The sequence below is a fragment of the Sorex araneus genome, chromosome 1 (genome assembly GCF_027595985.1).
Source record: "Sorex araneus isolate mSorAra2 chromosome 1, mSorAra2.pri, whole genome shotgun sequence".
Lineage (NCBI taxonomy): Eukaryota > Metazoa > Chordata > Mammalia > Eulipotyphla > Soricidae > Sorex > Sorex araneus.
The window spans coordinates 37,814,989-37,830,403 of record NC_073302.1 but is presented as its reverse complement, the minus strand read 5'-3'; the positions used below and the strand labels follow the sequence as shown (position 1 = coordinate 37,830,403).

Below are 15,415 nucleotides of genomic sequence, written 5' to 3'. Positions count from 1 at the left end.
CTATTTGTTTTGATTTTCTTGCTGATAGAATCAAACTTTTTTTTTTGCTTTTTGGGTCACACCCAGTGACGCACAGGGGTTACCCCTGGTTCTACACTCAGGAATTACTCCTGGCGGTGCTCAGGGGACCATATGGGATGCTGGGATTCGAACCCGGGTCAGCCCCGTGCAAGGCAAACGCCCTACCCATCGTGCTATCGCTCCAGCCCCCTGATAGAGTCAAACTATTGAAGACACCTCAGAGGACCATATTCTGGAGAGTGAAATAACAACAATAATAAAAATACCTTTATTGTTAAAAAAACAATAAAGGTATTTTTAAGCTTTGTGAATGATTGAATCATACAAGTCCAATTTCCAATGTGTTTTTAAAGCAACTAAACTGGACACACAAATGAATCTCGAACCCGAGCAAGTTGCTGCAGAGATGGCTCTGGACTTTGCAATAGGCCACTTTGGACACGCCACTCCAGATGGGGGCAGGTGCCGTCCCTCCGCCTGCCCCCTAGGAATCCCAGCAGCCGCCATCTTCTAGAACTCAGCAAAAAGCTCCAGGTACAGGTGGCAGTGACAGCAAATGCCAGGTCTCATGGGACAGGGGAGGAGCCGGCCCTTTTCCTTCCCCCCTCTACCATGGGACTCTGAGATGACGCCCACATACAGCCACCAGCTACTTAAGCTCCCATGCGGCCATGATCCAGAGACACACAAACGAATCTCGGACCCAAGCAACATGCTGCAGCGATCTCTCCAGACCCCAATTATTAAAATTTTAGAATTCCTAGAGCACGCTCGAGGCTGCGCAACATTATAGTGTATCCATATCAATACAGAACACATTGTCTAGCATTGCCTTTTCAGCAGGTATGAGTGGTGGTGGGACTGGTCTCGAAATATCGAAGGTAACCAAAGTGAAAAATGTGCACTGGTGAAGGGATGGGTGTTTGATGATTGTATGATCAAAGCTCAAACATGAAAGTTTTGTTACTGTACCTCACGGTGAATCAATAAAAAGTGGGGAAGGGGGGCGTAACCAAAATGTAGGACTCGAATTCTTTATCTTTTGCCACTCTCTCTTTTTAAAAAAATAACAGGGGGTAGATTTACAGGGCCACACCTAGTTGTGCTCAGGCCTTACTCCTGGCTCTGTGCTCAGGGATCATTCCTGGCAGGGCTTGACAGACTATGGTGCCAAGGATTAAATGTGGGCTAATCGCATATGAGGCAAGAGCTCTAACCACTGTACCACCATTCTCCGACCTCTCTTTTCTTCTAAATTGTCCATATTTACACAATTTGGAATTTCTGTTTGGAATATCTCTGCCAGAAAGTCCTTTTACACACATCCCCTCGGTTGCATTTATTGCTGTGACTTTATGCCACATGGCACAGAGCAGGTGGGCAGTGTCACTGTCATGGCATATCTGTAAACATTTCTTGGATGAATGAATAAATAAATGACTGGAAGAACATCCCAGCAAGGCCCAGGCAGCTCTGTGACAATTCGCTTGTAATCTTTAAGCCCCACATACACAGAATTTACCTGTCATTGACGAGTGGAGCAAACAGGAGGAAAAACCATAAACAAGTCAAAGTAAAATAAGAGATGGATTTCCATTTGTTTTATCTCCCACAGAATGTTAGAGCTGGAATGGATCTCAATCCCCTCCACCACCACCAATCTCTGACCCCATGGCAAAAAAAAAAAAAGCAGCTCCCAGAGAGAAGCGTCAGCCCCACAGACCCTCACAAATGCCCAGACGCCCACTCCCTCCTAACACTGTTACCACTTGCTCCGTGGGGGCAGGGGCGCCCCCAAATATTCCCCCATTTGCATAACAGGCCTAATGATCGTTCTTGGAAACCAACCCCCCCCCCCCCCGCCTCCGCAACTTCCTGCCCCATTGGCTTGATCCACAGGAAAAAAAGAATACTCAGAGCATCCTGATGTTCAGAAAATATTTTAAAAGCTGCTCAGGAAAAGATGGGAGGTGGGCATCAGCAGCCAGGACCCCAACTCCAGGGCAGCTCCGGGGCCCAGTCACAGTAATGGCACACGGATACGCGAGGGACTGGCTCGGCTAGAGGCTCCCTATGCTTCTAGAGCCCCAGAAGCAGGAATTCCAGCAGGAATCCTGGTGGGAACCTCATCCCCAGGCAAGGGGACTGATGAGGGCTCAATCTTGCCTTAGCATCTCCGAGATCGCTGCTGGCAGGGCTCAGCGGACTATGGTCCAGGGAGTTCTACCCCATTTCTGCTCCTGGGGAGGAGTTTCTACCTCATTTCCCCCTACTGGAAGAGAACCACCTTTTCCTGCTCCCCACTCCCTCCATCAGGTTTCAGTCTCCCCGCCCCCGCTCTGCCACACACATACAGGAATCCCTACTTGCTGGACACTGGCAGGACCATGTCCACTGGGGGCAGGTGCATTGCACTTTGGGGTCACGTGTCAGTCTCTGGCTCCTCAGGCTTCAGACTTCAGATTGTTGGGTGGTTTTTGGGTTTGGGGTTTTTTGATGGGTTTTCTTTGTTTTGGGCTTTTTGGGTTACATCCAGCAATGCTCAGGGGTTACTCTGCACACAGGAATTACTCCTGATGGTGCTCTGGTATTCAGGGGACCATATAGGATGCCGGGGATCAAACCCAGATCAGCCGCATGCAGGGCCAATGCCCTACCCATTGCACCATCACTCAGGCCCCACAAACTTCAGATTTTAAAGAGGCCAGACCTCACCTGCTACCATCTGGGGCAGCCCAGCCCTTCCCTGTTTCTAGAGTTCCTCTCCCCCAGAGGTCCACTCTCTCAGCCCTATTCCTGAGAGAAGGTGCTAGACACTTCACTGGGGTCTCCTCTGGCCTGCTTTGTGCCACCAACTCAGGTTTGCAGAGAATCCCTAGATCAACAGACTCAGAGCAGAGAGAAAAGGGAGAAAATGCTGTTGCCCTAAAGCAGAGTGTCCCAAATTCTGCATCGACTGTCAACGTCCTCTTGATCTTGGGGTTGGGGAGCCAAAACCTGCAGGTCATACCCTCCGGCCACCAGCCAACATATCTGGACCCAGGGACCCTGAAGAGATCTTTTCACCTTCTCTGGGGGCTGTGGAAAAGATGGGGAAGTCCCGCCCCAACCCATGGGGAAGTCCCGCCCCAACCATAGGGAAGACCCGCCCCAACCATAGGGAAGACCCGCCCCACCCAGCCCCAACTGCTTCTTTCATCCGCCCAACATGAATCATTCCTCCTTCAACACCCCCAAGGCCCTGCACACCAAAGCCCTCCTCAGAGACAACAGATGCCAACTGCTGAAATCCTCTTGTCAAGAGTTGGGGAATGTGCACTGGTGGAGAGCTGGGTGTTTGAACCCGTATGATTGCAACTCAAACATGAAAGCTTGTAACTGCATCTCACAGTGATTCAGTAAAATAAAATTTTTTTTAAAAAAAAAGAAGAGTTGGTGATGAGGAACATTCCTTTAGACTAAGCCCTTCCCAATGGAGAGGTCCTTTTCCCAGGGGTACCCAACACTCCCAAGCAGTAGCTCATCTTCCTGGAGTCTCAAATGGGAATACCTGGGAAGAAAAGCCTGAAGCGTCTGGGGCTTTCTCAGGCTAAGCGGTGAGAGTGCTGAACAGGGGGCGTTTCTGACCACATGGGGGAAGTCCCAGCAGCATCCCCAGTAGGGGGGTTGCCTCAGCCAATTGGGGACTGTGCATGCACCTCACAGGGCCGGCTGTGAAAATTCCTTCTCCCTCTCAATGTGGGCAATAGTGTGGCCTCGGGGAAGGGTCTGGTCCCCAGGGGGCCCTGAGCACCCAGCTTACTCCGCTTCTCATGTTGCAGTTGGAAGCTGGGGCAGACACGAGCTCAGCGGCCAGTTCATGGCTGCCCGGCTCCAGAGCTGGTGGACGGGGGACGGAAGGAGGGGTACTGAGGAGGGGAGAGATAGTGCGTCTTCTGGGGCCACAATTTCTGGCTGATGCCACAGACAAGAGAGAAGGTGGGCCCAGACTGAGCAGGCAGACACACCCAGGGTGCTCCTCTGCTCGCCGCCCCTAGTCCCTCCATTTCTTCCATCTCTCCCACCATCTCGTTGGCTGAGACTCATTCTTTCAGACCACAAGAGACTTGACTTTGAGCTAATGGAGTCTGATCCGGGCTTTCTTCCCCCTCACCTGGGGTGACTGGCAGGGAGTCCGGCTGGACCCTCGGCACGTGGAGCAGAATCAAGTTTTCAACATGCAGCAGAGTAGGCGCTTTCACCCACAGGGCCCACACCCAGGCCCCACTGCAGTGAACTCCCCTCCGAGAGCACAGGGGGCAAAGGAGAAACTCTGCTCTCCTGCCCCAGTGACAGGAAGCTCAAGGCCTCAGAGAGACCCACTTCATTATTAGAAAGTTTGGGCTGTTAGCAAGTTCCCTTTGCCTGACTGCTCTTCTGCTCAAACCCCCGCAAAAGTCTTCCCTTCTGCCTGTCAAACAGCCCCAACTTTTCCTGTCATCCCTCCTTGGAGAGAGCGTTCGATGATCTCTCATGGGCAAACTCTGCTGTGCTTGCAAAGGAGGCCCCGGTGCTGAGCATGGCCCCACAGGGAGAGGGAAGGACCGAGAGAGGAGCAAAAGCAGGTCAGAGTGGAACAGGCCAACAATCACCCAGACCTCCATCCACATGACCCCACACGACCGCCGTGACATGGCCTGGCTCATGCTTGGTGCCCCGGGGAGGTGAGGGGGGAAGGTGTCCACTGAGCTGCCAGATTCAGCCCAAGGAAACTGTCCACCTGCAATAATCCACCTGACAGCGCAGTGACAGGGATCACCCAGTGCCACCAGCCTGGGTGCTGGCACTTTGCATCTTTGCTCTGTACTTCCTGTGTGCGCATTTGGCTAAGTCCCTGTGCTCATCTCACACAGCCTCAACTGCCCTGTCTGTACAGTGAAAGAGCTGTGGGTTTGTAATGTGGTGGGGGGAGCAGGCAGGCACACGGTCACATATACGCAGACACTACAAGGACTAGAAAATGGTCAGGGAGAGAGCTCAAGGGGCTGGCACACATGGGGGTGGGCGGGGGGCACTGCGGCCGCCACGGGAAGCAACCCCTGAGCAACAAAATCTCTGGGAGTAGCCCCAGAAAACCACGGGATGTAACCCCCAAAACAAAAGGGTTATAATTTTTTTTTAATGATCAATGAAAGATGAAGAGAGTTTAAGCTCAAAAGGAGCTTGCCTTGCATGTGGGATAACCCAGGCTAGCACTATATAGGGTGTCCCCGAGCACTGCTAGGAGTGATCTCTGAGCACAGAGTCAGGAGTAAGCTCTGAGCACTGCTGGGAGCGACCCAAAATCAACCCCTAAACAAACAGTAAATAAAAAGTGAGCAACTATTGCTACAATAATGACTAGAGCCGGATAGATTTGGGAGATCAGACAGGAGGCCAGTAGGTGGTGGCCAGAGTGGGCTGATGAAGGCTGGGCCTGGGATGGTGGATTCAGAAGTGGGACGGAAGCATCTGGCCTACGGAGCAGAGGCAATAGGTACTGGAGGTGAGAGCGTGAAGAAGGGAAGAACGAAGGCGCCACTACATCCCTGCGGCCCAGGCCAGGTGGGCCAGTGAGGGGCCGTGACCAGCCTGTGTGCACGCAGGGAGCCAGGGTGGCAGAGAAGAATAGGGGTGAAGAAGGGCTGCAGGTAACCACAACACCCAAAAGGAGAGAGAGAGCAAACAGGAATATCCTGCCACAGAGGTGGGGTGGGGTGGGGGTGGCGGGAGGGATGCTGGGACCATTGGTGGTGGAGAATCGGCACTGGTGGAGGGATGACTGTATGTCATTGTATGACTGAAACGCAAGCACGAAAGTTTGTAAGTCTGTAACTGTACCTCATGGTGATTCACTAATAAATTTTTTTTTAAAAAAAGGAAGGCTGCAGGTTTCATGCTGGGGCTCTCTGCAGGGGTGTGTGAGGAGGAGAGGCCCAAGCAGGGGAGGCCCGGTGCAGACTGAGACTGCATCCATGGGGACCGAGAAGTTGGGGCCAGGCTCCCCCAAACCACAGTGGTCCTCGCACGGCTCCCCTCCAGTCTCTCCTGTCCCATGTCCCTAAATTCCCACCCTAATCCTGACCTCCCAGATGGCCGCTCGCCTTGCTTCCTGCCTTGGTCCATCAGTGTCCCTCTGCGCCCACGGCATGCTCTCCCCACTCCGTGCATCTGGGTTCTGCCCATGGCCCCTCCTCCAGGAAGCTCTCCCCCTTTCTCAGCTGCTGGACAGATGTCACCTCACCCCCTTTCTTCCCTACCCCTGTCCTCCCAGTGGTTTCAGGTCCACCAGAGAGCGGCAAAGTGGCTCCCAAAGGAAAGACGAGCGCCGACACCCCCACTCCTATGCCCCTGCGGGACCCGGGTGTGCCTCAGGCCACCCCCACCGGGCACGCTCATTCACGCCCAGGAACATAAACCGGGCCGCCCGCCACAGCAGAGCCACGCACCAGAGCAGGAGACAGTGCGGGCGGCCTGCAACAGACAAGGGACAGGCCTTCTCCCGTTTAACCCCAGTGACCTTTGAACTTCCTGGGAGGTCAGCGGCACAGCCCCTTCCCCAGCTGTCTTTCTGTCTGGGCCCGATGGGAGGGAGGGCCCTGGGCCCGTTCCATTTTGCGCCCGTATTGATCTGTTGGCAGCAATGGGCTGGATAATTAGCCAGGAATTAGGGTTTCTATTACAGCCAGGAGGCTGCTCCAGCTGATTTATCACCTGAATAATTTACTGTGATTGAAAGGAAATTAAAATGAACTCCATTTGACAACTGTGAGCTTTTATGGGCTTTAGTGAAGGCTCAAAAGCCAGATTAATAGCCTGGTGTTGGTTAATAGTCTGCCGAGAGTAAATACGGCGGCGGTGGCGGGGCTCGGCCAGAGGAGGGCCGCCCCCACCTCGACAGAAAGTCAAGGCGAGTTTTACTGACACGGATTCACCGCCGCCAGGAACACCAGCCACCCACACTTGTTTCTTTTTTTTTTTTATTCCCTCCCTCTCTTCTCCAAGCGGATTTTTACTCACTCCGAATGTGGGGACAGAATTGCTTTTTCAATAACTGCTTTAAAAAGGAAGCGTTCCACTGCCCCGGGAGCAGAGAGAGAGAGAGAGGAGAGGAGAGAGAGAGAGAGAGAGAGAGAGAAGAGAGAGAGAGAGAAAGGGAGAGGAGAGAGGAAAGAGAGAGGGAGAGGAGAGAGAGGAGAGAAGAGAGAAAGGAGAGAGAGAGGAAGAGGAGAGAGAGGAGAGGACAGAGGAGAGAGAGAGGAGAGGACAGAGGAGAGGGAGAGGAGAGACAGAGAGAGAGAGGGAAGGGAGAGAGAGGAGAGGACAGAGGAGAGAGAGGGAGAGGAGAGACAGAGAGAGAGAGGGAGGGGAGAGAGACAGAGACAGAGAGAGGGGAGGGAGAGAGAAGAGAGAAAGAGAGGAGAGGAGAGAGAGAGGGAGGGAGGGAGAGAGAGAGAGAGAGAGAGAGAGAGAGAGAGAGGAAAAGGTTTAACCCCTTCCAACCCTGGCAAGACTAGGGATTTCCTCGGTTTCTGGTACCCTCCGAGGGTCCGACGGCCTGGCCCACCCACCCAGTACAGCGCCTGCTGCGCTGGCCTTGAAGAAGGAATATTGTCCCCTGGGCAGTGGGCTGGTGACACAGTAGGACATGACTAGGCAGGCCGAGGGCACGACTCAGGCTCTAGAGGGACACGCAGGCTTTTCTACCAAAGGCCCCATCAGAAAACAGGCTCTCGATCCTCCAGCGACATACAGGCCCTGGAACTGTCTGGTCCAAACTGAACACCTGAGATCCTGAGATCAAATTCCATCTTAGTGATGCCTCAACAAGTCCCAGAAGAAGCCCTTGTATCTGAACTTGGGCGGGTGAACAATCTGAGAAGAAAAAGTTTTTAAATGCCCCGATGTGGATACAGGGCTGGCACATCTCCACGGCCTGCTCCCGCCAGCGTCCCAGGACACCGTCCATCGAGAAAGGCTGGGAAGGATGGAATCGTGAGCCAGCAGAAGGGGCTCAAGGCACCTGCACCTTTATCCCGTCTCCCCTTCCCGCCCGTACCCTCTTGCTCGGTCACCTTCTGTCCGGAGTGAGTAGGACCCGGGCACAGGGGATGTCATTCATAGTCCAGTGCCTGTGTGCGTGCCCAGTGGCCCTGTGGCCTCACCCTCCATCTCTCTTCATTACAGATCACAGGGAGCGAGGGGGGTGTGAAGCCAATTAGCCAAGAAGCACCGAGTGAGTCATTAGCCCAGCACACGCGCTCCCCCAAAGGCCCCCGTATAGCCCGCCTCATGCTGAAGGACACAGGGCAGCTAAGAGCCCTGAGAAACACCCACAGCTCGTCACGCAGAGCCTCCTGCCCCACGACAGGGGTCCTCCTCATTGCGCGGGCCCCCTTATCATGCCCTGGCGTGCTCGCCGCGAGGCCCCCCTTCCTGGGACCCACAGAGCCTTCTCCCTTCCTTGCCCTGGAGCATCTGAATTCCTGTCACACGGCCCCAGAGAGGCAGAGCGGCAGCCTGAAGCTTCCTCCCTCCCCAGAGCGCCTGGCTCCGGGCCAGGCTCACAGCCAACAAGAAATCTGTCGGCTGAATGAGGCTCCGAATGTCTGAACAAGGATACGCGCGAGCGTGATCCCTGGATCCCTCCCGGGGAGGGCGGCCCGGAGGTGCAGGCCGGTCTCTCTGGACATTCGAAGTCAAACCATCTATGTCTGAGTCTGAGCTTCGTGCAAATCGGGGGAGCCCTGGGGACCTGCCCGGCCTCTCACCCTGAACGTCTGAAGGAAGCTCCTACGGGCCCCGTGCCGAGATCAGAGGCTTCACCCGCTCCCGCACCACCACTCACTGGCTGTGCAACCTCAGACGAGCCCCAGCCTGGGAAACGGGGGGAGTGGGAGCGCTCGTCTTCCCGGCCTCGCTAGTTCTGCTATGTGGTGACTTTACCAACGGCGGGAAGACTGGGTGTTTGGGCTCCCCCCCCCCACCTCCCTGGATTCTAGGGGGACGATGACAGGCCTCATCCACAGAACTTCTCCCGATTGCATTTCTGTCCTTCCCCTCAGTGATAGGAGCCCTCGGCCGCCTCTCAGAGGGGCTCCGAGCCACGGGAGAGGCCGTCAGTGCAGGAAAAGTCCCTTCTCTCTAAAGCCCGGGGCTCCAACCCTGCACACTTGTGGCCCCACGCAGTGTGATGGGGACCAGAGGCTGAACGCCACGGAAGGGACACTCAGGTTCAGCTCTGCCCAGTCCATGTCATGAGCCCACCTCCGAGGGAGACGGGAGAGAGAGCAGAATCCTGAGAGCTGAGAAAGCAGACCAGATCCCTGACACCACCAGCTCCCTCCCCCAAAGCCCCGGCACCTGACCTCAGGGCCTTTGCACTGCCATCACATTCCCTTTGCTATAACACACTCCCTGCCCCCAATCCTGGCTCTGCCCACCCACACCAGGATCTTGCGTGAGGAAGCCCCAGCAACTTCCACACAGGCTCAGCCCCAGATTTACACTGTTAGAGCCTGTCCCAGCCCCTTCTTACAGCTGGCCCAGCTGAGCCCACCACCCTGGGCCAGTTTATAACCCGTGAGTCTTCCCGGCACCTGAAGATACTCGAAGGGTCAGTCCAGAAATTTCCTGCTAGTGCCCGTGCTGGGCACAGCGCAGACATTCACCAGTGCTGGCTAGGTGAATGCAGGGCTTACTCTGTGGCCTCCTGCGAGCTCCTCTGCCTCTCTGTGCAAAGGGGCTTGATGGTGTGAGTGAGTGTGCGCGGCTGTGGGGGGAGGGATGCCTCTGAGCCCTGCACACACGCCCACACACTGCCATCTCCACAACCTGCTGCCCTCGACCTTTGGGTCAGATGGACAAAGTCCAGCAGTCTTTAGAAAAGAATTTTTTTTTTGTTCATTTGTTTTGGTTTGGGGGGGACCCCCGGCGGTGCTCAGGAGTTACTCCTGGCTCTGCACTCAGGAATCACTCCTGGTCATGCACATATGGGATGCCGGGGATAGAACCTGAGTTGGCTGCATGCACAGCGCCCTACCCACTGTACTATCTCTCCGGCCCCTGGGAGAATCTCTTTTTTTTTGGGGGGGGGTCACACCCAGCAATGCTCAGGGGTTACTCCTGGCTCTGCACTCAGGAATTACTCCTGGCAGTGCTCGGGGGACCATATGGGATGCTGGAATTCGAACCTGGGTTGGTCGCATGCAAGGCAAATACCCTACCCGCTGTGCTATCGCTCCAGCCCCTGGGAGTCTTTTAACCAGCACATTGGTGAGGTTCCATGAGGCCAGTGCTCAGAGCCGCTGGAGAAGGGATTGCTAGTCAGGGCTGTGGCCTGCCTGGCTGACAGGCTCCCCCGCAGGCCGGGAGCACGTCCGGGCCGCCCGTGCCTGGCAGGGGGCCAGGACAGGCCTTCACAAACAAGTCAGGGCATTTTCTCTGGGAACTCTGGGCTCACAGTCCCCTCCCCAGACCCCAGAGGGTCTTCCTGGGCAAAGCCCGTGAGATTCCCTCCTGCTGCTCAAGGCTTCTCCTTCCAGGGGACACTTGGAATTCCAGCACTGAGACAGTCCCCGGGCCAGGAGAGCTGCCCTGCGGATGCCGGGGGACACACAGGAGCCCCCCCGAGTGAGCCATGCCACACGGGGCCTCCCAGCTCCCACCTTCACCCTGTCTGAGAGACAACAGCCCAGATCATCGCCCATGCTGGGCCTAGACCCCAGGAAAGACGCCACGTGGGAACAGCAGAGCAGCCGCGAGAACCAGAGGGACCGAGGCACCAGGCCATGGAGAACCGGACACCAGACCTGGGGTCCTCCCTTCCTTGGTGGACGCTGTGTCTGGCCAAGGGTGACTGAGGGCGGTGAGAGGCCCCATCCCAGCAGACCCAGCACCCCATCCAGGCACCTTGGGATGTGGGGGTGCAGCCGGGCTGCGTGGGGGGGCGGGGGTGCTGTTCGACCATGAGGAGGCGGGTCGTACCTGCTCGGGCTTGATGGGCTCCGTGGTGGAGAAGATGTCCGAGTAGTGCTGCCTCTCGAACACGCGGTCCAGCACCTCCAGCTGCTGCTGCGTGAACAGGTCCCCCCGCATCTGCTTCCGCAGGAAGTCTCTGCCGGGCAGCGAGTGGCCGTTGGGCACCGGGGACTCCTGAATACCTTCGAGGAGCAGGAGAGAGGAGAAAGGGGTGGAGGTCACCCAAGGGGTAAGGAAGAGGGGCCCGAGGGCCTGCACACACCCGGTGTCTCGGGGCAAGACTGGAAACTGACGGGGCCTCCCAACTGCCCACATATAGCGGCGTGCCTGACCACTCCTAGCAGGCACTGCCCCAACTGACCCTCACCACGACCCCAGTGGAGGGGACGTCTCGGCCCCTTCCTGCAGAACTGTCTGAGTCTGACACTCCCAGCACAGCCTCTCCTGGACCAGCACCTGGGGGACAGTTTTGTCCCCAGGCAGATGCCCTTACCCAGAACCTTGGGCCCTAGCCACTAACGCTGACTCGGATAAGCCTTGGGGGACTAGGGGTGTCTGTCATTGGTCATACAACGGTCAGAGACCATTTTGGTTTTATTGACTCGAAGGCCACAGCCAGCGGTGCTCAGGGCTTATTCCTGGCTCTGCGCTCAGGGATCACTCCTGGCGGTGCTCAGGGGACCATTCGCAATGCCGGGGATGGAACCCGAGTCGGCCGTGTGCACGGCAAGCACCCTGCCCGCTGTACTATCACTCCAGCACTGAGATGGGCCCTTTCACTTCAACCACAAGTGCACGAGGCCTCTGAGAGAGCAACCGCACCCTGGGAACTCATTTGACGGCCAGACTGATCCGGACGGGAAGTGATGTATGTTCAAGTTCTAGCAGCACAAGGCCAGAAGAGCTAAGAGTCTGCGCGTGAGAAGAAGCTGCGTGGGATGCGGGATCCTCTGCGTGCAGAGCACGATGGAGGGAGAGCGCCTGCGAACTGACGTGGAAAGATAATGGAAAAAATAAAGAAGTGAGGGCCAGAGAGAGAGTGCAAGGGTTAAGGTGCTTGCCTTGCACACAGCCAGCCCTGTTTCTACCCCTGGCACTGCATACGGACCCCTGAACACAGCCAGGGGTGATCCCTGAGCATAGGCAGGTGTGGCACAAAAAGAAAAAAAAAGGAGAGAAATAAGGTTCAGTCCAGTACAGACAATACACAACCTTTAACATGAGAAAGTGTGTGGGGGGAGGGGGGAGCCCCAGGGCTCCCACGATTTGCAGTCAAAGCGACAGCACAGTGGGTACAGGGCTTGCCTTGCACGACCTGGGTTCAATCCCCAGCATCCCGTATGGTCCCTCGAGCATCACCAGGAGTGATTCTGTGATTCCTGAGTGCAGAGCCAGGAGTAAACCAACAAACAACAACAACAAAGGAAGATGGTCAGGGACATGGCTTACTACGGTTTGCTCGAGGCATGTCCTGGCTTTGACCCCTGGCACCTCATGGCCCCCATGCTCCATGGGGAGTGTCCCCCAGTGATTTTCTAGAGGAGGAAAACAAGACTTTACGCACATCATTTTACGTGCGTGTCCAGAGACACACTAGTCCCGTGCTATCCAAAAGCAGGGTATTCCTTTGTGCTATGACTTGGTAGATTATTGGGGGAGGGGGTGTGTCTGGGAAGGCTCTTTTTCAGATAAATCAAGAACAGATTTCCTGCTACCATTCTACAAGTCTTTTCTACTTTTAGGTAGTGACAAAAATCTAGGCTGATGATCAAAATGCAGGCCTAGAGCTTTTGATTTATTTGGATGGACAGATGTAGACTAGAAACAGAATCTGATGGATTGAAGAACTGTGGGAGGAAGCACAAGTTCCAAGGGTCCCCACACAGGGAGCCTGGGGTCAGGATGGACAGAAGCAGAGGGCAAGGACACCTACCCCAGCACAGTCCAGGGGTTTGCTTAGTGGTTTTTTGGGGGAGGGGGCTGGCACTCCCATCGTTGCTCAGAGCTTACTACTGACTCTTGAGCTCAGGGATGACTCCTGGTGTGATTATGGGGCTGCTGGGGATTAAACCCAGGTTGACCACATGCAAGGCAAGTGCCCGACCTACTGTCCTACCACTCCAGCCCCAGGTTTATTTAAATTTGCTGCAGAACTTTAAAGATTATTTCTAATCAAGAACACACCGGCAAGGAGAGTCCTGAATTCCCATTCCTATACTCCCTATACTGATTCATACTTGAAGAGTATTCGGCGAAGACGCTAATGGTGATGCTAACATTTTGAATAACATACTAAGAGTTACTGATCTTTAAAAAATGAGAACTAGATAGAGATCACAGGGTAGCATTCAGCTGCCCCCAGTTCCATCCCTGGCATCACATGACTCCCCAAGCACTGCCGAGGTGGCCCGGATAGTCCCTGGCACTGGCCAGCCCCAGCGCCACTAAATCCCCAGCCCCCATGTGGAACCCACAGCCTGATGGACAGAATAGCCAGCAGGGCCCCAGGGTCTCCTGAACACAGAGAGACCAGCGGTGCTGAGGAGGCCCCAGGCAACCTCCTTCCCCAGTGGTCATCAGGACCCCAGGCTGACCAGGGACATGCTCCAGGCAAGGTCGTGCTGTGAACATGCCCACACACACCCTCACACAGGCCCGCCCCACACCTCTTTCTCAATGCCAGCATGCTCTGCCCAGGCTTCCCCCAGCAGGTCAGACCTGGGCCCCCATAATCCTCTCCAGGGCAGGCTCCAGGTGTCAGGGCAATTCTAACCCAAGAGACTGTGGTGGGTCAGGGGTCTCTGCATTTCCACCCTCTGCCCTCAGTGACACACGGCCTTCTGTGTGACAGGTGTCCGCTCCTGCCCCCAGGACATCACCCCAGAGCCCATCTGCAGGGCCACCGTTCTTACAAGGGAACAAGACTAGCAGACATGGGGACTCAGAGCCTGTCTGCACCCAGCACTGTTCTCCCCTAGGGTGACACCCACCAACTGACCCTTTGACACATACATACACACACACACGCCAGGCATATACCACACAGAGACACACACCAGGACCCATGCACACACACATACAGAGACACACACACACGGAAACATTCTCACCACACACAAATGCAGAGACACACAGACAACGCACAAACAACACACACATGCAACATAGAGATATGCTCAGACACACAGAGGCACATATACTACACAGACATGCATGCACACATACAAGAACACAGACATATACAGGGTCTGGAGCAATAGCACGACGGGTAGGGCGTTTTCCTTGCACTCGGCCGACCCAGATTCAATTCCCAGCATCCCATATGGTCCCCTGAGCACCGCCAGGGGTAATTCCTGAGTGCAGAGCCAGGAGTAACTCCTGAGCATCGCCAGGTGTGACCCAAAAAGCAAAAAAAAAAAAAAAGAGTATAGACATATACACACACAGATACACTACACAAATACAGACACACACAGACACACACATGCAGGGAGAGAGTTGAGTTGGTCCTCTCCCCCAGCCCCCCAGCTGCCTCAGCCACTCCTGCCAACACTGGGCCTTGGCCTCAGTCCCCCATCAGGAGCCACAATCCTTCGAAAAGACCCTCTGTTCTCCAGGTCCACCTCCCATCCTCAGCCCCACGCTGCCAGCCAGGCCCCAGATGGTAAGAAAGGCTCCTTCCGGTCCTCCAGCCCTGACCACTGCAGTGCCCCCAATTAGGGAGCTGCTTCTACTCCCCCCAGGCAACCCCCCAGGAACCCGCAACTGCCAGCCCCCCACAGAGACCTCAAGTCCAGTCCTCCCCAGGATTCTCAGGATGGTCGCCTCTCTCAGCTCAGCACCCGGAAGGCCAGAATCCACCCCAACTGAGGAAGCTCGGAGGAGGCAGGGGTGCTGAGGGCCAGGTCACTGTCTGCTGGCCAACAAGGGCCGCCACCACGAGGTTCATGCATGGCCAAGTACACACTTCAGGGGATACTCAAAGGCTGTGCCTTAAAGACACCCCACAGCCCTGGGCCTCAGGGGGCCCCCCACGCGGCCTGCTGCTTCCTGCTCGGGCCCTCTGAGCATCAGGACAGCACCCAGGAGAAGTCTGGGAGTATCCAGCTGTTCAGGTGCCCGGAGTGTCCACAGGGAGGCCTGCAGATGGGGACATGCCCTCTGCCGGCCTCACTCCCGACTGGGGGGGCTCTTGGGGCTCTCTCCCCAGCCCACATCTCCACCTATTCCCTATCAGAGCAGAAAGTTGCCTCTTCCTTACAAGGCTCAGGACATTCAGAAACACCCTCATTTATGCATTCATCCAACAAATGTTTCTTGGGGGTGGGGGGCCACATCCGCGCTCAGGAGCCACTCGTGGACTACTGGCAGTGCTCAAGGGAGGCTACATATGGGA

The 15,415-nt window shown here is 55.7% G+C and overlaps 1 protein-coding gene across 2 annotated transcripts in view; it reads right to left on the bottom strand.

The window, feature by feature from the left end:
* The window catches only part of PAX5 (paired box 5), a 182,335-nt gene that overhangs the window by 108,396 nt on the left and 58,524 nt on the right, over positions 1-15,415 (bottom strand). For both annotated transcript variants that reach the window (XM_055141679.1, XM_055141687.1), the window contains one exon: positions 11,026-11,201. In XM_055141679.1, the coding sequence (XP_054997654.1) occupies positions 11,026-11,201 (176 nt within the window). The remainder of the gene's footprint in view (positions 1-11,025; positions 11,202-15,415) is intronic.